Genomic DNA, 24866 nt, shown 5'->3' on the forward strand with positions numbered 1-24866 from the left:
AAAAAGAAAGATCAAGTTTAATAGAAAAAATGTCGGTTAATAAAAGGTTGTAGAAAATGGACCTGTTGGTGTGTCATGTCGGCGTGCATGGCGGCGCCGGCGACGACCCGCGAGCGCAGCAGCTCGCGCAGCGCGCTGGCGGCGCCGTGGCGCGCCTCCCACGCCGCGCTCAGCAGCTGCGCCTGCAGCGCGCCGCACCACGCCTCCAGCGGCCAGCGCCGGCACTCGCCCCACGAGCCCGAGCAGTCCGGCACCGGCAGCCCGCTCTCCGCTGCCGCACCCGCCACGGACCGTACATTAGTTACGTAACGCTTCTTGAGATAGAGGTTACTTTCAAACATTTCTACAGGACCTTATCTCGGGCCTAGCCATTATATATATTTTTTAAGTCAGAATGTACGTTTACCAAAGCTGGAAACCACATTCTTTTCATGTTCATCTTCTCATCATCCAATCAAGCGATCATGGACGTTGCCCTGACCCAATATACTCTATATTAGTAGCAATGGAAACAAAGATACCCTTATTACCCCCCTAATATCGAAAATATCTATAAAAATGTATTTGAATTTATATATAGTTCTGCATAAACCTCGTCTTAATGCTGCATAAACCTCGTCTTTTTCCTACTATAAAACTTTATGAAGACGCAGAGAGGCTTACTGTACGACAGCTGTATATATTACAAATAGTCTTGCGCAAACATTGCTCTCTATCATATGAAAAAATAATTAGCGTCAGCAACACAAGAAGACACTTCCAAGTCTGTGAATCAGTAAATGTTAAGACCTCATTTGCGCAGAGAATTTACCAATTCCGCAGTGGAATCGTATATAACAGGATAAACAAATTATTAAACATCTTTAAATATAGTAAAAATGAATGTAAACATATTGTAACAAATTGGCTATTAAAACAAACCTATAACGATACGGAAAAAGTAATAGAAGTAATAAAATTATAATAGTGTATAACAGCGTTATCTACGCTTAAGTACATAAACACACACACACACACACGCACACGCACACGCACACGCACCCGCGCCCGCGCCCGCGCCCGCGCCCGCGCCCGCGCCCGCGCCCGCGCACGCGCACGCGCACGCACGCACGCACGCACGCACGCTCGCACGCACGCACGCACGCACGCACGCACGCACGCACGCACGCACGCACGCACGCACGCACGCACGCACGCACGCACGCACGCACGCGCGCGCGCGCGCGCGCGCGCGCACACACACACACACACACACACACACACACACACACACACACACACACACACACACACACACACACACACACACACACACACACACACACACACACACACACACACACACACACACACACACACACACACACACACACACACACACACACACACACACACACACACACACACACACACACACACACACACACACACACACACACACACACACACACACACACACACACACACACACACACACACACACACACACACACACACACACACACACACACACACACACACACACACACACACACACACACACACACACACACACACACACACACACACACACACACACACACACGAGCGCGCGCGCGCGCTCGCACCTCTTTGTTCTAATATTAAATCATATTTATTTTTACTCCACGCAACTACCTTTTACTTTGAATTGTCAATACTTTATATGGGGGGGGGGGACCTGGTGTCTAAGATACAAGTTACGACTTAGTTTAGGCTCCAGATCTCCCACAAATTATGATACTTTTATTTTGTATAAAGTAAAATGTAATATTATTATACATTGTAATTTGTGGAGATGAATAAACTAATTTTTATTTTATTTATTATAGTTAATTTATATTTATATCAGTTAATTAACTACATTACACTACTACATTATGTTTTATTACGTAATATTTTTATAAGCGGATATTACAACTATTTTTATGATAGTAAAAAAAACATTGGTATTCTTATATTTGTAAATTATAAGCATGAGATTTATGTACCTCTTTATTTAAAACTATCCGTTTCCCGCGTCGTTGTTCACTTCTAACTATGTAATTCCCATATACCATTTCCATTGAAACTCTCCATGAATTCGGTTCTTTATTGTATTATACATTTAAATAATAAATCCGTACCTAATACCTTTATAAAGTTTCAGCCAATTCAACTGACCGGTTATTTTACAGCATTTTATATGTGATTCTTTAGATTGATATAACTTTTTTATTAATGAACCGATTGAAATAAAACAAACACTAAATGTTAAGTTTATAGAACAAATAAAAACTAAATCTGTACTTATTACTTACGATAATTAAGACGGAAATTAAAAAATTATAAATAACAATTTAATATCCTGTTGTCACATTGAAGATCGTTAACATCTCTACATTAACTACGACAACGAGCGATCGATTAAAATTCATTCTACATAATTAAAATTCAAGTCACGTATTCGAATAAACAGTACTCCATTATTATTAGGATTAAAGGTATAATATATAGGCTTCCGCAGATAATCGACCACTTAGATATTTTGAATGTATTTTAAAATTATAAATATTTCGATTTGAAGGGTGAGATATGGCAATGAATTTACAGGGTACAGGTACAGTACAAGGTACAGGCGCGGTCGGCAACGCGCGCGTAATACCTCTGGTATTGCAGGCATTCATAGGCTACAGTAACCGCTTACCATCAGGTGGGCCGTATGCTTGTTTGCTACCTCAGTGGTATTAAAAAAAAGAGTACAGAGAAATAACATTCGAGTCCTCAGGAATGGCAACGCATGGGATGTATCATGGGCGAAACAGTATACTCTGTTATGTCCATGATGCTGCTCATGTCTATGGGCGACGGTTATCACTTTCCATCAAGTCGGCCGTTAGCTTGTTTGCCATTCTAAGTAGCATAAAAAAATATATTTTATTGGAATTAAAAGATATTTCTATTGTGTGATATCGTACACACAGTGACATGACAAAATACCGCAATATGTTATTTTACTAAATTAAATAAAAAAAAAAACAAATAAGTTCACAATTGTAATACCTAAGGGGGTAATTATGGACAAGAAAAAGACTTATGGATTTTCATTACGTACATATTTCACACCCTGGATATTTCATACTAAAACGCCACGATTCGTGCTCGTCACAACTACAGAGAGAAATCACGTCTGTACAGATGACAATGTGTGCGTCTGTTGTTACGATTAGCGTTAGAAAAAAGTTGACGTGTATTTGAGAAGGGGTGAGTCAGATCGCCGTGTGGTCCCGGCATAGAATAGGCCACCCCTTTCTATCCCGTGGGTGTCGTAAAAGTCGACTAAGGGACGGCGAGGGATGGGCAGCAGCGTCCCTCTTAAAACATCTCTAAAGCCTAACTGCGGTTGCCAATCCGCCTGCAAACCGTGGCAACTACTGGCAAACCCCTCCCCCCCAAGGGGGAGGCTTATGTTCAGCAGTGGACAGTTAAAGGCTGATATGATGATGATGATAAGATCAGATCGCAACGGGTGGCAGAGACTGTCCTGGACTGTACTTTAACTCTATTACTTATACTGTGGTAATACGTAACAGATTGGAATATTCGGCATTCACAATCTCTTCTCAGATATACTCATTCTCCTATGACGTATGTATGTATTTCTAAAGAAATAAACTTACAAAGGAACTCATCAGGCGGTTCCAACTTAATCTTCTTTTTGTCCGGCTCAATCGGCGGCGTGGGCGGCGCTGACGGGCCTTCCTCGCAGTCTCTAGACTTCTGTTTGCTGAACGCCGCGCGCGCTTTTCGCTTCGCGAGATTCATCTCACGGGAGCTTAATGTTTTGGATGACACGATCGGGACTAGTTCTTGTATAGGCCTCTGTTGGATAAAATATGGGGTTATTTTGTATCCTAAAACTAGCTTATAAAGTTTTGGAGCGTTAATGATCAATATATAGTATATATATAATTATCAGGTCCCAAAGATTAAGGTCCTCATAGATATGACACGTAATGACAGTAATAGAACGAGACACAGTTATAAGCACAATACGGAAGTGTGAACAAGATCGAAAACATTTTTGTCTTGCTTCGCGTACGTTTTTATTATTGGTTGATCCACTTATTTGCCACGTCAAGAGCATTTCCAGATTACCCGTTCAAATTAAAAAGCTATTCCATTCTATTGCTATTTCATAATACATAAGCACGTAGCATTTCTATGGCATTCTCTTTCTACGATAGATTCGAAGTTCAAACATCAAAATTTGACATGACCATCGAAAGATAATTGGATAAAAGTCAAAGTTACAAATTCAATAAAAAGTGTCTGAAAATGAAAATTATAGGAATATATGTTGACAGCCTTAAAAACCCAATTGTATATTAAAAATAAAAATAGTTACACCGCACATAGCACATTAACTGCAAAGCGTGCTAACCAGTGTTGCTAGATTGGGTATTTTTTCGCTTTGGGTAAAAAATTTTCTATCGCTAAAGTTTGGAGAAATTAGAGAAAAGTGAAATGGCCAAAAAATATGGTTATTTTTTTTTAGAAATTTTGGGTAATACTTGTAGTACTTGTAAACTTTGCACAGGTATATAAAGTATTTAATTACAGCAAAACCAAAATAATTAAAATTGATTGAAGACACACAACGGGTAAAGAAGGAAAGTGAAAAGTAGAAACAGAAGAAATGACCTATTTTCATTTCATTTTGTGGCAAGTGCAAAACGATACAAATTCGTGAAGGCAAAAAAATCAAAATTCGCATCTGGCAATCTTGGTGCTAACGATTTCGATTTCATTTTATATACGAGACCAGCTTACCCTAGGCGGTTCAGTCTTATTAGGTTGCGGCTTGACAGGACACAAGTCTTCGTTGGAGTACACGGAGGTGAGGTCGACGCCGAGCTGCTGTGCCATGTCGAGCCCCAGACGAGCGTTTAACTGCTGTCGTTGCTTCAGTAATCGATCTTTCATATCTGCGATACAAAAACAAAAAAAAAAAAAACATTATAACGACTACAAAAGTTGAAAATCTAGGGATATATAAGCAAAAATATACACATCAAAAAAGTATAAGCAACACATACAAATTTCAATTTTACAATGTGTTTTCGCATTAAATCCTTAGTATTTTCTTTTTTATATTATTTTATAATGCTTCTTTTATATTAAACAACAACTGTTTTTTTTTATTTATTTTTTAATAATCTTAATTAACAATAATAACGAGTAAGTTTACCAGAGGGAGACTTTTTTTTTAATGGATGATAATGGAACGGTAACCTCACCCGCGCTATCGGTATACACCAACGGGGCACCAGTGAAGGATGATAGGTGAGTATGAAGCAGATCAGTTAGCCCATCGTGACGAATTCAACAAGAATTGTTCACGAAGGTTTCCAGGGGGAACCACGTGGAGGTCGACCTTATAAGGCATATTGCTAGCAATGGAGCTGTCAAACTCCATTGCTAACAATCCCTTTTCCCCCAGAGGGAGACTTTGTACAAAAGTGGATTGCTTGGGTACCTCTGCCCATTTGTGTTTCAACCGTGAAGCAGTTGTGTTTGCATGGCTGTGTTTCAGTTTGAAGGGTAGGATATGACGTAAATTTACTGGGTACAGAGGAATACCACCCGAGTCCTCAGGAATGGCAACGCATGGAGGTTATCATGGACGAAACAGTATACTCTGTTATGTCCATGGTACTGCTCATGTCTGTAGGCGACGGTTATCACTTTCCATCAGGTGGACCGTCAGCTTGTATGTCATTCTAAGTTGTATAAAAAAAAAAAAAGTACTGTATGTACGTAAAACAAAGTAAGAAACCTAATCAACTAAGTTTTTTCAAATTATTGTTTAAATCATAAAATTGACACAGAATACTAAATTTTAATAAGCAAAGAAAACGCTATAAAATTCGAACAATTGCATTTGCATTTTTTACAACCAGCCAGTATGTCCTCTAGATCTAAAAAGTTTACATAGGTATTACCTACTTGGTAAGAAATGTTATTTACACTTTTTTGATGTGTGTAGTTTGTGTTTCTGTGCTACTAGCTTGAATTTGAAAATAAAATAAAAAATTGTCGACGTAAATCTTTACGAAGGATGGAAACAACAAGGAGTATTGTTTTTATAACCATAAGTGTATTTAAACGGTAGACCGGGTAAGACGTGCCCTCACTAGAATTGGCCGGGGTTCATCACGGGATGTGAGAAAATTTGCAAAAACATGTCTGAGAATACATTTACGCCTTTTTCAAGGGGACAGCCCCCTCCCCCACCTTCCACTCTCACTGGAAAATATTTCTCAATAAGCTAATTCTTAAACCCTTCACAAATAACAAAAAAAAATATAATACATATTGCATGTATCAAATTCAGACGGTTATAATTTTCCATCAAACGGTCAAGACTTATAAGGAAAAAACCTATATACATAAAAATTTGACGAATTAAAACTTCATTTTTGAAGCGTATCAAAAATAGTATCTCCTTATTTCTAGAAAAAACAAAAAAAAACTTATTGATTGATAGTTGTTTAGTTAATTTTTCCTCATAGTCTTATTACAAAACAGGAGAAAAATTGTATGACACTACTTTTACGAACAATTTTCATTATTTAATTTATAATAATTTTCCTCAATATTATTACAAGCAATACTGATATACAAGTCGACACTATTATCCTCAATGGGTATAGTTAAAATTAATATTTCTATTTTTTCCTATTATGAGTATAAGATAATGGAAAATAACATGGAAGACGCAAATATCCGATTGTTTTTAATTTTACGACTTTTTTATTTTAGCTACTTGCTAGACTGCATTCCTACATTTAAAATGGATTTAATGACACCCGCCAGTGATTCGGACAGTTTTTTTTGCCTTGATAATGTTATGATAACCCTGCCTCCGCTTTATATATACGCTGACAGAGCACCAGTGAAGGAAGTGAGGATGAAAGCAGGTAGTCAGTTAATACATCGTAATCAACTCCGCAAAAATTAACCGAGATGGTTTCCAGGGAGGTTGTGCTGATAGGGTATATTGCTAGGAATGGGGCTGCTAGATCACTATCCGGACATTATTAGGGTAGGGTAGTAAAGACTTGAACTTAGTAAAATCTAAATTGCCAAATAATTAACAGCTTTTCATCAGTGAATTGAATATTTCCCAATGTAACATGACGTGAAAAAAGAAAAAAAATTGAAGCCTCTACAATAAAAAAAAAAATCAAAAAATATTTTTTATTCAGGACCACACGGCAGTACACAGTTATTTTAATAAGTTGCAACAAATTATACGTCATAGCTTTTTCGCCACCGCTGTATATCCCAATCACTTGTTTTAGCCATTGGTTTTGGTGATAGAGGAAAGCCAACACGGTTAATGCCGTGTTGACTTTCCTCTATCACCAAAGCTCGCAATTTGAACAAATGTTATTATGCAATAAAGAATAAATAAATAAACATCACCTGCAGCGGACATAGCCTCCTCTTCCATGTCGTACTCGTGACCTTCGGAGCCCATCAGGTGCGCACCATTCTGCAGCACCTTCTCTAAATCGAAGGTCTCGCATCGCAGCCGCCCGTTGTCCTCTGGCTCCGTTTTCTCTTCTGTTACCATAATCAAATTTGAATTAGTTTACAATAGCTGACAATAGGGGGAGATTGGATGTTGGACATTAGAATCTCCACAGAAGACAATAGAGATGGACTGTTTCTTTTTTAATGGGTGATTATGGTATGGTAACCCTGTCAGCACTATCGGTATACACTGGCGGGGTACCAGTGATAAATGACTGATGAGGATGAAAACAGATCAGTTAGCCTATCCTGACGAATTCAACAAGAATTAGCCACGATTGTTTTCAGGGGGAACCACATGGAAGTCGACTTGACAGTGTACCATAACAATCCCTTTCCCCCCGAAGATGGGATGTTAGTAATAAGGGTCCTATTAGCAACAATATCATATGTAACTGGTATTCCATCATGGTAAACCAATAATAGCATAGGAGGAGGAAGGGATTGTTAGTAATGCGAACTACCAGTCTCATTGCTAGCTATATACCCTGACAGGTTGACCTCCATGTGGTCTCCATTTTGAAGCGGTTTTTTTAATAGATAAAGTAATGCAAGAGAAAGGTTTATATGTATAATACATGCATAATATTATAGAGAAACACTGATAAATTTAGAGGTTTCTAATATGACGTGATGTTATGTATACCTGCGCGAAGCCGGGGCAAGTCGCTAGTATTATATATAGTATATGACAACGAGTTCATTTGTCACTTCTTAGCGCCTTAAGCCGTTAATTTAACCTAATTATTTAAGTGTACATGTTGTGGTAGGTGGCAACACTAGGAGTTATCATTGGGAGGGTCATATTAGTAAAAAAAAAATTATTGGGAGGGTTTATGACAGATAAAAGATGTAATGTAGTGGTCGAGTTTTCTGTGAATTTATCTGTTATTCAAGTAATTATTAAGAGTGATCCAGAATGTTATTTATCAATACAAATAACGACCTTTACAGTACAAAAGGCGGATTTAATGCCTGTAGCATTCTCTATTAGTCAACCTTTGAGATGAACAGTGAATCACGAACGTGGTACTTCCTTATTGGGATAGGTAAAGAAAATAACAGTAATCGATCAATATGAAATTTGATATACACGTGTTTTATGAACAAGGATGTGGGTTACTTTTTATCTCAGTCATTGAACATAACTCGGTCACGCAGACAAAGTCACGAGTAAAAGTTATAATGTGTCGCCATATCGACACAATACACCAGTGCGAGGGGGAGAGGGGGAAGGGATTGTTAATAATGTGGACTAGCAGTTCCATTGCTAGCAATACACCCTATCAAGTCTACCTCCACGTGGTTCCCCCTAGAAACCCTCGTGAACAATCCTTGTTGAATTCGTCACGTTGGGCTAACTGACCTACTTCATCCTCACCTATTATCTCTCACAGGTGCCCCGCCGGTGTATACCGATAGCGCGGGCGGGTTTACCATTCCATTATCACCCATTAAAAAGACCAGTGCAAGAGGTAAAGGGTATGTAGGAGAAGGAATTGTTAGTAAAACTGGTAGTCTCAGTCTTATTGCTAGAAATATCCCCTCTTAGGTCGACCTCCACGTAGTTCCCCCTAGAAATTATCATGGTAAATTCTTGGCTTATTCGTCACGATAGGCTAATTGTCCTACCTGTCTTTTCATTCTCACCTATCATCCTTCACTGGGGCCCACCAGTGAAAACCGTTAGCGCGGGGGCGGGATTCCTATTCCATTATCATCCATTGAAAAAAATACTAGTGCGAGAGAGACGGAAAATTCGGTATAGACACTATGTACTCAATCGCCTATGATGATCATGAATGATAGCCAGAAATAGTTAAATTATTGCATCGTGTCGTAACAAAGTACGAATATATTTCACAAAACATTATGTTCAAGATATGTATAGCAACAACATAGCATTACCAATGGAGGAAAATACGAAATAAAACACAATAATCGGGTCAGCGGCCAGCGATGTATTTTTTTTTAATAACATTCTCCTCTTGCGACGGCGAGGTTAGGTACATACTCGTAAAAGCTTACGTAATAAGGACAAATTGCTTTTATCATCGTTGATCTCTGACCCGTTAGTGATTCTGCCGCCATGCAGCTGTGCTTACATAGCTGTACTTTGGTTTAAAGGGATATGACAGTGAAATTATTAGGTAAATAGTTAAATCCGGGGATGGGGAGGGGATTGTTAGTAATGCAAACTACCAGTCCCATTGCTAGTAATATACACTGTCAGGTTTTTTTAATGGGTGATAATAGAATGGTAACTCCGCCTGCGCTATCGGTAAACGCTGGCGGGGCACCAATGAGGGATGATAGGTGACGATGAAAGCAGGTCAGTTAGCCCATTGTGACGAATTCCACTAGAATTAATCACGATGGTTTCCAGGGGGAACCGCGTGGAGGTCGACCTGATAGAGTGTATTGCTAGCAATGGGTCAGTTAGACCCCCTATTACTAACAATCCCTTTCCCCTCTACCCTGTCAGGTTGACCTCCATATAGTTCCCCCCGGAAGCCATCAAGCTGGATTCCAGGTGTATTCATCACGAGTGGCTAATTAACCTGCCTATTCGGGGGGGTGGGGGGGGGGAAGATTATTAGTAATGCGGACTACCAGTTCCATTGCTAGCAATATACCCTCTTAGGTCAACCTCCATCTGATTCCCCCTGGAAACCATCGTGCTGCATTCCAAATGTATTTATTCATAATAATGGGCTAGCTGACCTGCTTTTTCATTCTCACCTATCATCCCTCACTGGTACCCCGCCAGCGTATACCGTTAGCGCAGGCGAGATTACCATTCCATTATCATCCATTTAAAAAGAATTAAATGGTCCGTCAGCTTGTTTGTACAGAATAAAAAAATATATACATATTTGAGATTTGACTTGCTAAAGCAGAAATTGGCGTGTAGTCCCGGCATAGAATGGGCCACTCCTTTTCCTATGGGTGTCGTAAGAGGCGACTAAAGGAAGTTATCAGTCGAGGGATGGGCAGCAACGTCCCTCTTAAAACAACACTAAAGTCTATCTACGGTTGCCAACCCATCTGCCAAGCATTACAACTACTGGCAGAACCTCCAATATGGGCTCCCCCAATGTTCAACAATGGACAGCTAACGACTGATATGATGATGATGATGATGACTAAAATAGTGATTTCTCTAGAATTTTATGAAAACTCAAAACATATCAATCATCGTTGATTTAATAGTAAATAGATACATACTATAATGTTCTGAAAATGAAAATGTAACAAGATAAATTATAAACCACTGATTACAATAAAATTTCAAATTATACAAACAAAACAACGATAAACTAATGTTATCTCAGCACAGGACGTCCGGCCAGTTAATGTGCCGCGATTTTGTATTATTTTCAACATTTAAACCGACTTCAAAAAGTAAGAGGTTCTCAATTCGGTTGTATTTCTCTTTTTTATGTTTGTTTTTTTATAACTCAATCACTTATAAAACGAATTGAGATTTTATTTTATCTGAAAAGATATACTTACATAGAAATTTTATCCAAATCTGTTTAAAGGTTTAGTTTTTAAAATCAAAATAGTTAATATTGCCACAATTTTTTTTTTCAACACAGGGGGCAAACGAGCATGCGGCTCACCTGATGGTAAGTGACTACCGCTGCCCATGATCACCTACAACACCAACAGCATTGCAGGCATCCGGCCTTTTAAAAAGGAAAATGCTCTTTTCTTGAAGGTTATAATTGAAATCAGTTTTTTTTTTTTGTGAAACTCAATTTTAATTATGTCTAAATATCAAAATTTTTATATTTTCGAAATAATACCAATTTATTATATTTTTAAGCAAGTACATAAAGTTTACAGTCGGTTCTGTTATGAGATGTAAATGGAATAATAATTGTCAGTTGGTCCATTGTGATGACTGGACGGACACCATCCTCGCTTATCATTATTCAATGGTATCCCGCCTGTAATATTGGTATATGCTGACGGAGTACCAGTGAAAGATGATCAGTCAGGCCACTTAATTCCATCGCGAATTTTTCACCTGGCACTTAACCACGATGATTTCAAGGGGTGACCGTGTGAAAGTAGATCGATAGTGATATTCATTTACTGGACGCAATGAAGCCGTTAAACTTTATTATTAACAATTCTTTCACCCCACTAACAATTTTTTTTATTTTTTATCGTTAGATTACGCAGACTTTGACAATTTTGAACACATTTCCACAACTCCCATTGCTGGGATAAGGTTTGATCCCCTTTTGATTTTATATTCTTTTCGGAATTATTAAAACTATCATTTAAATAATGCTTTATTTTTTCTTCAATAAGAATTCTTACTAGAACGAAAATTACAAGTTGGTACGTAGGGACGTAACCACTGAAAATAAACAAAACCACGCAAAAGCACAAATTGTCAATTGCATTTTAAAATAAATACAGGATATAATTTTAATTTTAAATATACGAAATACAAAGTTAACGTACATTTTACAGCGAAAACAAAGAATACTAATTAATGACACGACCTATGGTACTTCAGCTGTCTAAACAGCGTATTCTTTTTATCAACATGTATTTTTAATCGATTTCCAAAAAGAGGTTTTTAATCTTAAACAAAATCGTAAGTTTTTTTTTTTTTATTTTTATTTTATCACGTCATTACATTGCCAATTTAGATTTCTACTCCCTTGTAGGACCATTGGCTTTTTAAAGAATTTTAAGATTATTTTCCAGCAATAGGCACATATGTACATGTATGTCTTTACGAAGCTTTGCTCGCATCTTGAAATGGACACGGCCAATTCGGCGCCCCCTTTAAACATGCCCATGTGTTGATCCAATATCAATTTGGCAACGATTGAAATTGCCATTTTCTTTGCGGAACAAAAAAAAAACTGATGGGTGCAAAGCAACGCCTACATGTCGACACGCGATTTCGCATTTTAAATTCTAATCACGTCACATTGGAAGCCACGGAATCTCAAATTAACGTGAATTTGGGAAATTATTCGGTTTATTTCGAAAATAAAGAATTAATGGCATGACCTACGCCAGTTGTTGTGTTCCAAAGAGTATTTTTACAATTCAAAAGTGACACGCAACAAAACAGATGGCCAGCAATCTGGAGTTTTGCATATGCGTCATAATCTCGAGGGCACGAATGTAGGATAGCATCTCATCTCATGTGCGCAATAACTTCACAATTTCACAAGACCAATTTTACTTTCAAATCCGGATGACAATGCGAAATGGGACATCTATAATGTTGTTACTCAATCGAACTACGATTTTTTCCAGGAGTGCATTATACAATTATACAATTCCCATATGTTATAGAACTGTAAAGAGAAATAATTACAAAATGAATAAAGGAACCATAAAAATTTTTAGAGCAGTAAAAAGTAAATTTAACTATGTTTTTTTCTTTTTAAAACATAAAGGGAAAAAGAGCATGCGGCTCATCTGATGTTAAGTGATACCATCGCCCATAAACACCTATCTGCAACATCAGAGAAATTACAGATGTGTTGCCTGCCTTTTAAAAAGGAGTATACTCTTTTCCTGCAGGTTTCAATGTTGTATCTGTTCGGAAATACTACTGCCAGGAGTTGGTTCCATACTTTGATTATGTGTAGAAGTAAATTAATATATATTAAAAAAAAAAAGATGTAAATTTTGATAACCTGAGTAGAGAACTATCCTCAAATTAAGATTTCAAAAGATATAAACTCTATAACTGCACAAAGACAAAGAAGACAAACCTTAACTCTTGGGAGTCGTAAGCTTATAACGCGTGGGAGTGTTACTCATGGACGTTTGAATATTTTTGGCTTTTCCAATCGTTAATATTTTACTGAACTAACTGTTATCCTGCGGAAATCCATATCAGTGGTTATTTGATTAGAATTATTTTGTTTTATTTCCGTTACCATCAGTATGTGTAGATCTATATGTAGTACGTATGTATGTATATGTAGTATAACCAACACTCGAAGATTGATCATTAACATTACTACCAGAAGTTCTAGAACCTTCCATATTAGTCCTCATATATATATATATATATATATATATATATATATATATATATATATATATATATATATATATATATATATATATAATGTACTTCAAGAAAATAAATGTCAGACTTAAAGGAATATCTATATCACATACAGAGTGGTTTAAAATTAAATCGGACGTTATTAACTTATTGTTACAATAAACAGCCAACAAGGTCGATTCGTACAGTTATTTCGAGCTAGGTCGAACAGACGTACACTTGTAGGTTTATAAAATATTACAAAAACATAATTTCCACAATACCTAATAGCAGAGTATCGAGGGAAAGGGATTTTTAGAAATGCAGACTATCAGTCCTATTGCTGGCAATATACGCTATCAGGTCAACCTCCAAGTGGTCCCCCTGGAAACCACTTTAATGAAATTTTGGAAATGTCTATTGTTTGCTCCAAGATGAAACATACGGTGGTTCTTATTGTGATAAGAAAAAATGAGCTCTATATAGTTGTTAATAAATAAGGCTTTCAAGCCCATTCGTGAGTTTTTATTCTTTTTAATACTTTTATTGTATTGCCGTTTTGATGACATTTGGCATCATTAAGGATTCGAAATTTGAAATCACTGAAGGATATCCATTAGAAACATATAAATAAATGAAAGGCAACAGTGGAATTACGTCAGAGAGAACAAGCATTACACACAGCACGTTTTGTTGCTAATTGTAACTAAATCTAAATATTTATGAAAACCGTACGTGATATTTACTCGAGTGCAGCTGATCTGTGGAGAGAGGAGATATTACGTCGGATTACTGAGAGAGAACCACGTTACGGCAAACGAGACATACTTACATATTTTTTTTGAACACTGGTAAGACGTTCATTCTATTTCTTTTGAACCGATCACAAAAAGAAGAAGATACTCAATTGGATTGTATTTTTTTTATGTTTGTTACCTCATAACTCCGTTAGTTATAAACCGATTTGTAAAATACTTTTATCTGAAAGGATATATGTACTTACAGATTGATCCCATATGAAATTATAATTTTGTCACAATTTAATGAATTAATGAATGAGTATACTTTATTTGCATTATACGGAATAAACAAGACCATTCATAAATATAACGATACAATTTTATAAGTAAAGTATGGCGATCTTATTGCTGAGAGCAATCTTTTCAAGACAATCTTAAGGTAACGGACTAATTGTCTTGTGTCTGTTTTTTGTGGAACAAAATCTTAAATTATGATTGAATACTGTTGTTGTTATTATTTATTAAGCTAGGGATTAGCATTGTATAAAGTAATTTGAGGACCTTTGCCTTTCTTACATCGCTTAAAGTTTGAAAATTTATATAAAACGTACCCAACATAGAATTAAAATAAGTTAAACAAAGGGATTAATATTGAAGTACCATTCCTTAAACTTCTCTTTAAAATTACAATTTCAATTTAATAGTTTAGCAAAACTATAATCTTTAAAGTTCTGACTAAATCCTACTAAAATTTAATTTATATTAATCTTTAGAATAATAAAATTTTTATAATATCGAATTGAAATTTTAATTTTCGAAAAGGAGGTTTTTTTTATACAACTTAGAATGGCAAACAAGCTGACGGCCCACCTGATGAAGAGTGGTAACCGTCGCCATAGACATGAGCTGTACTATGGACATAACAGAGTATACTGTTTCGCCCATGATACCCCCCATGCATTGCCATTCCTGAGGCCTAAGATGTTATTCCTCTATACGCCATATCCCACCCTTCAAACCTAAACACAGCAATGCAAATACAACTAGTTCACGGTAGAAACACGAATGGGACAGAGGTACCTAAGCAATCAACTTTTGTACAAAGGCTCCCTCTGTTTCGAAATCGTCTTCAGAAACTTCTTTTATAAAACTTATATTATAAAACTAGCGATCCGACCCGGCTTCGTACGTGTAGATAAAATTTTCGAATATATGTTGTTACTAGTTGATAATGTAGCTTTCTATAGGTGAAAGAATTTTTAAAATCGGTTCAGTGGTTTTTGAGTTTATCCATTACAAACAAAAAACAAAACCTTTCCTCTCTACAATATTTGTATAGATAGTGTGCACTAATTAGTAAATGTTACGATGATAATTTGAATGCCATAATGACCACTATATGATATTATTTCATTAGTCACGAATGTAGACGCGCTATTGCTACCTTTTTTGCCTATGCACGGCGTTGGCTGCCATTCCGGAACATTCGATAGTATTGCTTCGACGGCCTGCAACAAAAACATACAACATCTCATGCAGTGTTATGTACGCAAATTCTTATATATATTCTTCTACTGTATCTTAAACAAATGATTGAAGACATTTCAACATAATTTCATATCGTCCATGGTCCTTTCACGGTTCTTTTTATATCACAAAAGTGGCAAACAAGCGTACAGACTGTCTGATGGTAAACGGTCACTGTAGCCTATGGATATCTGCATGATGAATTTTGCAAATTAAATACACTCGATTAACACGTTTAAACAATCTCTTCTACTTTGTATATTAGTATATTCATCCTGGTAGCCGTATGGTCCCGTCCTAGAACAGGCCACCCCTTCCTTTCCCGTGGGTTTAGTATGAGGCGACTACGGGAGAACGAAGAATGGGCAACAGCGTCCCTCTTAAAACAAACGTGGTAACTACTGGAAAAACTCCCCAAGGGGAAGGTTTATGTTTAGCAGTAGACAAAAGAAGGCTGATATAATAATAGATGTTGTCCCAGGACAATACATGGGACACTTGTCATCAAATGACCGGAGGCAAAACGACGAAATAAAGCCAGTAATAAATAAAACATGAAATGGAAAACTTTATGAGTTTGTTTTTTTTCGAGATATTATCTGTAACCATAGATAATATATCAGACTACCCAAGCGAATACAAAAGCTATTTCATTGGGGTAATTATTCGCATCGTAGTTTCAAATTACAAATATAAATACATATCCGTAATAGGATATACCATAGATAAGAAAAGAGATATAATTATGCATAATTTTCATTCATAGGTCTCAGTATGCAATATGCCTATTGTAAAAACCATATTTTTTTTATTCATTTATTTATTTGCATAACGTCTACCTTTGGACTCCTGACGCTTGTATCAACATCATTGTATGTTTACAAACCTTAGGAATTCTCCATCTAAATGGAAAATTACGTAACTCTATTTTTCTAGTTTCGAGAATGTGAATTACCATTCTTGTCACATTTTTATTGGTATTATTAAAATTAAAATAATGTCACTGTCGACATTCATAAAAATATCTTCGAATAATACTTATATGCCATAGTCAACACCTAGTTGTGTTATTTTATTTATTTACGTTCAGGATACAGTCATCTACTTAAAAAAAATATTAAATTTATTACTAATTTATGAATATTTTGTGTGACATTCTTTACTTATTTTGCGCTTCTTCCGCTCATATATTTTCTTCGAAGTCTCGAAGGATTGAGGCGAAGAAAAATCCTTTCTAATTTTATAAATATGAAAGTAAGTTTTTTTCGTTACATCTTAGCGTCTTAACGGTTTAACCAATCACTATAGAATATGGAAATATACACTTTCTTACTTATAAAAACGCCAAACCTATTTTACCTATTGAACTATTTTGTGTCTTTTTTTTATGCCACATTCCCAATTTGAAAGAAACAAAACAGTTCAATAGCTAAAATAGCTTCGTAGTAGATTTTAGTTTTTATGAATAAGGGCTACTATGTGGAATGGGGGGAAAGGATTATTAGTGATTAATAGAATTACCAATCCTATTGCTAATAATATACCCTTTCAGGTCGACCTCCACGTGGTCTCTTAGAAACCATGGCGTTGGATTCCAGATAAATTCATCACGACGGGCTAACTGATCTGCCCTTTCAGTCTCACTGGTGCCCAGCCAGCGTATACCGTTAGTGCAAGCGGGAATACCATACCATTTTTACCCATTAAAAAAAGTATATGCAATGGAGATAGACATAGACTACATTTTATTCCAGTCAGGCGAAATATCCGGGTCATGTGGACGAAATTGCGGATAAAAGCTAGTACATGATAACCACAACGGCTGTACTAAGTACCTGTGCAGCAGCGACCCTGGTCTCCCAGGTTGGCGAGCGCAGATGCTTCATCAAACGGCCGAGCAGCCTGTGCAGCTCCTCAGGATGTGCCTTCTGCACCTCGCCAAGCTGTCTCGCGGCCGCCCGTCTAGTCGCCGCGCCCGCTCCTGCCTCCAGCAGCACGAACAGGCGGTCCAATCTATTACAATATGATTATTAATATTATAAAAGTGAAATTGAATTTGTTTTTTATCTTTCAGCATCTTGACTCCTTAACCAATCACTATGGAATTTGGCATATGCATCCTATAGGATGTATAAAATGATGGTATGAGACAGATGGAAGCAAAAAACATCCCAATGTGTCAACGTGCTACGGTTTAGCTGATCCCATACGCAAATAAAAGATAACAGAAGATAAAATAACCTATTTTATTCGTTTAGTTAACTTTAAAATTGCTCGTCTGTTTTGCTGTATTAATATTATTATTTTTTTATGTAAAGCATATATTATAAATATAAATACTTATAAATTAGTGCAATAGAAATTTTATCAAAATCTGACCAGTAATTTAGTTTTTAAATTTAAATTGTTTTGCCACATTTGAAGTCAGTTTTTTTTTTATGGAACCCAATTTTATATTAGTCAGTAGTTATTTTCAATTTATATTCAACAAAGAATATTTGAAAATAGGAAACAAACACAATGTCAAATTGATCGGTGCGTATGAGTATGGCCTTGAATGTCTTATGCAATTGCGTTTACTATATACAAAGTGGTAAATAAACAAAAATAATGTTCAAATGTATGCACAGAAAAAGACTTACATTTTTACAAAATTACGATAGAACAAGTGTGTAATTAAACAGTTTCGATAATAAAATAAATTCAACAAAAACGATTCACAACTGACAAAAATATAAGTGGTATAAGGAAAATAGAACGATTTAATATTTTGCTTCGCAAAAAAAAACTGCACAACAACTTAACGATAAAATAAATATGGTGTCAACACGGAAATAAACCCTAAAGATTGCAAAGATAATTATTGAAATCTTTTAAAAAATTCTCTAAACAAGATTGTTTTTGTGTGTATTATATATAAAAGAGCATAGACAAATTGAGAATCCTCTACTTTTTGCTTTCCAGGGGGGGGGGAGTGGTTCTGGTACCAAAAGAGGCAATCTTAAACATGTCTTTTTGTGAAAACTACTCACATCCTGAGCTAGGCACCAGTGTTTTGAGGATGAGCACTCCCTCCCCCCCCCTCCTAATACTATGTGAAAATCAAATTTAAATCTCCTTTACTTAAATAGGCTTGTTTACAAGCATTTTGAAATATTTTTTTTTATTTACTGCAGGGTGCGGAAAATTGTTTTCTGCTGAGAAGAGCTCCCAAGAAACTTAACAACTAGTAGATGGCAATGCTATCGAATACTAGAGAAGTAATAGTCTTTAGGAATGGACGCATAAGAGATACATGACACTACTGGGTATACTTTGATCTTTTTTTTTATACAACTTAGAATGGCAAACAAGCTGACGGCCCACCTAATGGAAAGTGGTAACCGTCGCCTATAGACATGAGCAGTACCATGGACATAACAGAGTATACTGTTTCGCCCATGATACCCCCCATGCGTTGCCTTTCCTGAGGACTCAGATGTTATTCCTCTGTACTCAGTAAATTCACGCCATATCCCACCCTTCAAACCGAAACACAGCCATGCAAACACAACCGCTTTACGGTTGAAACATGAATGGGACAGAGGTACCCAAGCAATAGACTTTTGTACAAAGTATCCCTCTGGTCCTGTTTACCGGTCGACTGGTAAATAACGTTTTATGGTGTTAAGTCCGTCATTTACACTTTCTAGGTATATTGAAGTTTAATAAATAAAGAAATACATAAATTTATTACCGTGAAGTCATAATACGATATTTCGAAACGCCATTCGTTTCATTGACACCGTTAGAACAAATATTGAGAATGTAGCGAGATGAGACATTAGATAGGTGTAATCCACAAGTTCGGTGATAGCAGCGGCAACGTATTTACATTTCACTGACCACTATCCTTTCACTTACTGGTTTGCAACTGGCAATGAGTGATATAAAAATATATCGACGCTGGACAAGCAAAACGTATTAAGCGCCAATTTAAACAATGTTGAATTACATACATATATCACTGAACGCAGTTTTATTCCGCAACAAAGGCCATAATTTAAGAAATTAATCAGGGTGTTTTGATGGCGATTTAGCCATGTGTCCACTTTCCTAACTACAAAAATTTCTTTGTTTTAAACTTTTTTTTTATTCATACATAAACGATATATCTACTTTGGCAAATACACTTTATATTCTGAGAAAATTAAAAACACCACAGCTAGAAGAATTTTAGAATTCTTATCACTGATAGGAATTAGCAGCGAAATTTAAAAATGGCGAGCATAAAAGATTACCAGAGGTCGCAGTGTTACAGTTTTTATCTACCTGAAAAACCCAGTCTCCCAAGAATGATAATATTTTTTATTGATATTCATTTTTTATTCATTGAAAAGATCTCAAAAATACAAAGATGTGATATTAACCGTCTTGACATGTCAGAGATTTACATTTCTAATTATTGTAACACACATTTTGCCGTTTAGTTTAATTTTTTTGTTTTTCTATAAAATTCATTAAATAGCACTTATAACATTTTGCTTATCCGGCGTCCACGTCACGCGTCCAACTATGACCTACGGCGTATGAATACGTGGCCCATACGAAACGTAAACTCGTAGTACTACGTAATTAATCTGGGCGATCGATATTTCTGTGTTACCTCACTTCTACTAGGTAGGGGGAAAGGATTGTTAGTAATAGGGATATAGCAGATCCACTGCTAGTGATATGCCCTATCACGTCGACCTCTACGCGATTCCTCCTAGCAACCATCTTAATTAATTCTTGTCGAATTCGTCACTGTGGGCTAACTGGTCTGCATTCATCCTTACCAGAAGGAGACTTTGTACAAAAGTCGATTGCTTGGGTACCTCTGTCCCATTCGTGTTTCAACCGTGAAGCAGTTGTGTTTGTATGGCTGTGTTTCGGTTTGAAGGGTGGGATATGGCGTGAATTTACAGGGAACAGAGGAATAACACCTGAGTCCTCAGGAATGGCAACGCATGGGCAGTATCATGGGCGAAACAGTATACTCTGTTATGTCCATGGTACTGCTAATGTCTATAGGCGACGGTTACCACTTTCCATCAGGTGGCCGTCAGCTTGTTTGCCATTCTAAGTCGTATAAAAAAAATCTTTTTTTTTATACAAGTTAATTCTTAATTAATTCTTGCCGAATTCGTCATTATGGGAATGGAGTCTGACAGCCCCATTGCTAGCAATATGCCCTATTAGTGATCCTTCACGTGGTTCCCCCTGGAAACCATCGTGAACAATTCTTGTTGAATTCGTCACGATGGTCTAACTGACCTACTTCATCCTCACCTATCATCCGTATATACCGATAGCGAGGGAATGGTTACCATTCCATTATCACCCATAAAAAAAACTGACCTACACTCACCTTTACCTATCATCTCTTGCTGGAGCCAGCTTTCCAGTTCTTACAGCGCTGGCGGGCTAAACGTTCCATTATCCATATACTTGGCCTAACTTCATAATGTTGGATTTTTTTTTTCAAATTATGTTATTTAGTTATGTTAGAATTAAGCACAATTGTTTCAAACACATAGGGTACTTTATGTACTGATTCACGCTAGCAGAGCCGCGGGAAACGGCTAGTACATTATAAAATGTTATCTACATTTTCCAAGTGTATGAATCTAGTTGCCAAAGCAATTGTCACAATAAAGCTATTACGATAATCTAATGTAAACAATAATATTATAATTAGTTGACGAAATTATCTGTCTAACAAAACAACGCGCGTCTAGAGCTATTAGTATCAATCCTTACTAATATTATACATATGAAAGTGAGTTAATTTGTTTGTTTGTTAGCTTATAGCGTTTTGACGGCTTAACCAATCATTATGAAATTTGCTATATACATATCAGTTAGTATGGGATGGAGAAGAATATGAAAGGCTATTTGTTATGCCGGTTAGTAAACATATCTCAGTCACGCTGACGAAGTAGCAAGTAAAAGCTAGTAATCTATATAAAATAATAAGTTGATCAAGATTGTATTGAATCAGTTATGCACTACAACGGCGTATTAAATCCGCCAATTTTTAAGGCCGTTTAAAAAAAGAATACAATTTCTAAACAGACTTTTTTTTTTAAGTTGAAGGACCACATATATACGCAAAGAACGAAAATTACTATACACTATTTAATAGAACCCAACGAAAATGTAAAGAATGGAATAATTAACCGGACCTCACTATCTGCTGACGTCCAATATTAACAATTGTACAAATAAAAAATCAATTAATTAATTGAATGTTTCGATTTGTTTACGTTGTTATATCAAAACAACTAGGTTATCTTTTCATTAATTTCTATTTAAACAAACCATACGTACAATAATAATTAATTCAGGTGTTTTTAATAAAAATGGAAAAATAATGATGTTCAGTAATAAATAACTTCAAATGACATCAACTCCTGAATGAGAATTTAAAATTAGAATTCACTTATTTGCTAGAATAAGGTACATTTTTATATGTGTTACAACAGAAGTGCTTAGGGTTAAAAAAAGAGACAAATTGTAAGAATTATTAAAGTCAGAAGAGGAAAAATGTTAGGACACTTGATACGACACGACGAACTTATGAACAATATAATAGAAAATAAGATAGAAGGAAGGAGGGGAAGAGGGAGACCAGGGCATAGTTACATCAGGCAGATCAAGGAAGGAGTCGATGTCGTGTCGTATCAAGAGGTGAAGAGACTCGTTAAAAATCGTAGCGAGTGGCAAGAGCTCCATTGACAAAAGCGCAGCTCATAAATAGGATAGATAGATAGATAGACGTTAGAAGGAAATTATAATCCAATCTTATTCAGCCACAATGTACGGGTGCATATATTAAAACTTATTAAATATTGAAATAATATTTTGCTACTTTTTGTATAATTCATTACTATACTTATTACATATGTAGTCATGTCAATTCATTAACAAATATAAATTCAATAAAAAATATTCACAATATAAAAGCTACAACGTAAGGTACACAATACCTATTTATCTATTTCATTTATAATTTTTCCATCACTTAGGAACTCATTTACTGATAATAATATTTATCCAGAAATAGTTTGAAGAGCTTTTTTTTTTATTTTTTAAATAAGATATAATTATTATTACTGTAGACAAGGTACAAACAAATCTGTTAATAGAACAGTCAGCGCTCAAATGGGAAGGAATAAAACTACGTTGCCATCTCAAAACTGTAAGACCGCATTACTAACAATTTGTACCCCCTCCCCTTCCCCCATCCTATTATTGGAGTTACCGTTGTTACACTTTGCCCTGTCAATTTGACCTCGGGATTAACAGCTAATTGACAAAAGACAATGAAGCAAAGGACAGCATCATTGATAAACTCATGCTGTTGTACATAATGACAAAGAGAGAGGCACTTACCGCGACGTCATTTTGAGTCCGCAATCAACTCAGACCATATAGTGTCTCCTGTAACAAAGACATTAAAATTGGTTATGATATTCAGTTAGGTTTTCATTCATTTAATCATATCAACCGTCCACTGCTGTACATAAGCTTCTCACAAAAGGAGAGTTTTGCCAGTAGTTGTCACGTTTGGCAAGCCGACTGACAACTACTGTTAGGCTTTGGTGATGTTCTAAGAGGGACGCTACTGCACATCACTGGACCATTTAACTCCCTTAGACGCCTCTTACGACACCCAAGGGAAAGGAAGCGGTGGCTTATTCTATGCTAGGACCATACGACAAAGTTAGATCACCTATTATTAATAATTGGGGACGAAGGCACAACACTTTAGTCCTAAGACGTTAAAGTGTTTTTTTCTTCTAATGATACTAAACAGCTAACAATTCATGATCTGGAAAAAGTGATCCCTATCGCCTACAGAGATGTGTAGTACCATGCACATCGTCCGCGTAAATCAGTATATGATATATATATATATATATATATATATATATATTATTTTTTATCTCCAGACAGCCTTTACTGTTTCACCTCGTACAAGAGCGAGTGCAGAAGGCATTTCAAGCCCAAAAGAAGGGAGCGACAAGTTATCAACTCTTACCGATGTGTTAAGAAAGGAAAAACTTTGTACCAAATATCATTCAAATCCGCTCAATATTTTTTGTGTGAAAGTGTAACAAACATCCATAAAAAGTTTGGCATTTACAATATTAATAGGATAGGATTCCTTTAGTTTATAACCTTTCCTCAAGCGGGCAATCAGCTTGTTTGCCATTCTAAGTTGCATAAAAAAAAACCTCCCTATTGATGTAACCTGACGATGAAACTGTCGCCCTCTACGCGAGAGACCTATTGAAAACACAGAGGCCTCAGTAGTGGCGGTTTTACGTTGCTCGAAGCACGTAGCATGCGACAATAATTTTTAATTCCAAGCGTTTATTTTATAGTAGTACCTACCACGTAATACCTACCCAGTACGGTGCAAAGATAAGCCAAATGTAAAAAATAAACAAATAAAAATCGTATTGTACAATATTACATAATCTGAAGGTCAACCATCTGTGTTGCACTCCTACTCGTGTTGCATTTGACTATTTTTTTTTTTTAATTTACTCTGCCATGTTATCTTAAATTCTATCTATTGTCTATTTTTTTTTTTATCTTTATTTATTTAAGGACTTTTGTCCTTTTAGGCACGCCAGTCCCATCGTACCTTAAACTTAATAATCTATTGTCTTGTTACTTGTAAACATCGAAGTAGGCATGCGTAATATGGATACCGATTCAATACCTATATTTTGGGTTTCTTTGGACAGTGATGGCGGAAAAAAGTGATCATCCATTTCGATATCGCCCATATCGGTCGCATATCTATTTTCGAATATGTTAAAAGTCTGTCATCCAATATTTTTTGGATAACAGACTTTTAAAATAATCGTTATTGGATCAGTATATAGATATTGTAACTAAAATATATACACATTGCTCTATATTTA

At 36.2% G+C, this 24866-nt stretch overlaps 1 protein-coding gene across 2 annotated transcripts in view; it reads right to left on the reverse strand.

Annotated features, from left to right (window-relative positions):
* Nucleotides 1–24866, reverse strand: part of LOC113522130 (TATA-binding protein-associated factor 172) — a 64366-nt gene that overhangs the window by 27061 nt on the left and 12439 nt on the right. The window contains exons 2-8 of one of the 2 annotated variants that reach the window (XM_052894720.1): nucleotides 23323–23370; nucleotides 17742–17919; nucleotides 15824–15887; nucleotides 7489–7629; nucleotides 4831–4985; nucleotides 3678–3879; nucleotides 63–271 (exon numbers count right to left, since the gene is read on the reverse strand). In XM_052894720.1, coding sequence (XP_052750680.1) covers nucleotides 63–271; nucleotides 3678–3879; nucleotides 4831–4985; nucleotides 7489–7629; nucleotides 15824–15887; nucleotides 17742–17919; nucleotides 23323–23333 — 960 coding nt within the window. In that variant the 5' untranslated portion in view covers nucleotides 23334–23370. Of the gene's footprint in view, nucleotides 1–62; nucleotides 272–3677; nucleotides 3880–4830; nucleotides 4986–7488; nucleotides 7630–15823; nucleotides 15888–17741; nucleotides 17920–19642; nucleotides 19816–23322; nucleotides 23371–24866 lie in introns of those variants that run through there. The other variant, XM_052894724.1, reaches the window with a different exon arrangement.

This window comes from Galleria mellonella, unplaced genomic scaffold (assembly GCF_026898425.1).
Source record: "Galleria mellonella isolate WM207_F2 unplaced genomic scaffold, CSIRO_AGI_GalMel_v1 utg116, whole genome shotgun sequence".
NCBI classification, from domain to species: domain Eukaryota; kingdom Metazoa; phylum Arthropoda; class Insecta; order Lepidoptera; family Pyralidae; genus Galleria; species Galleria mellonella.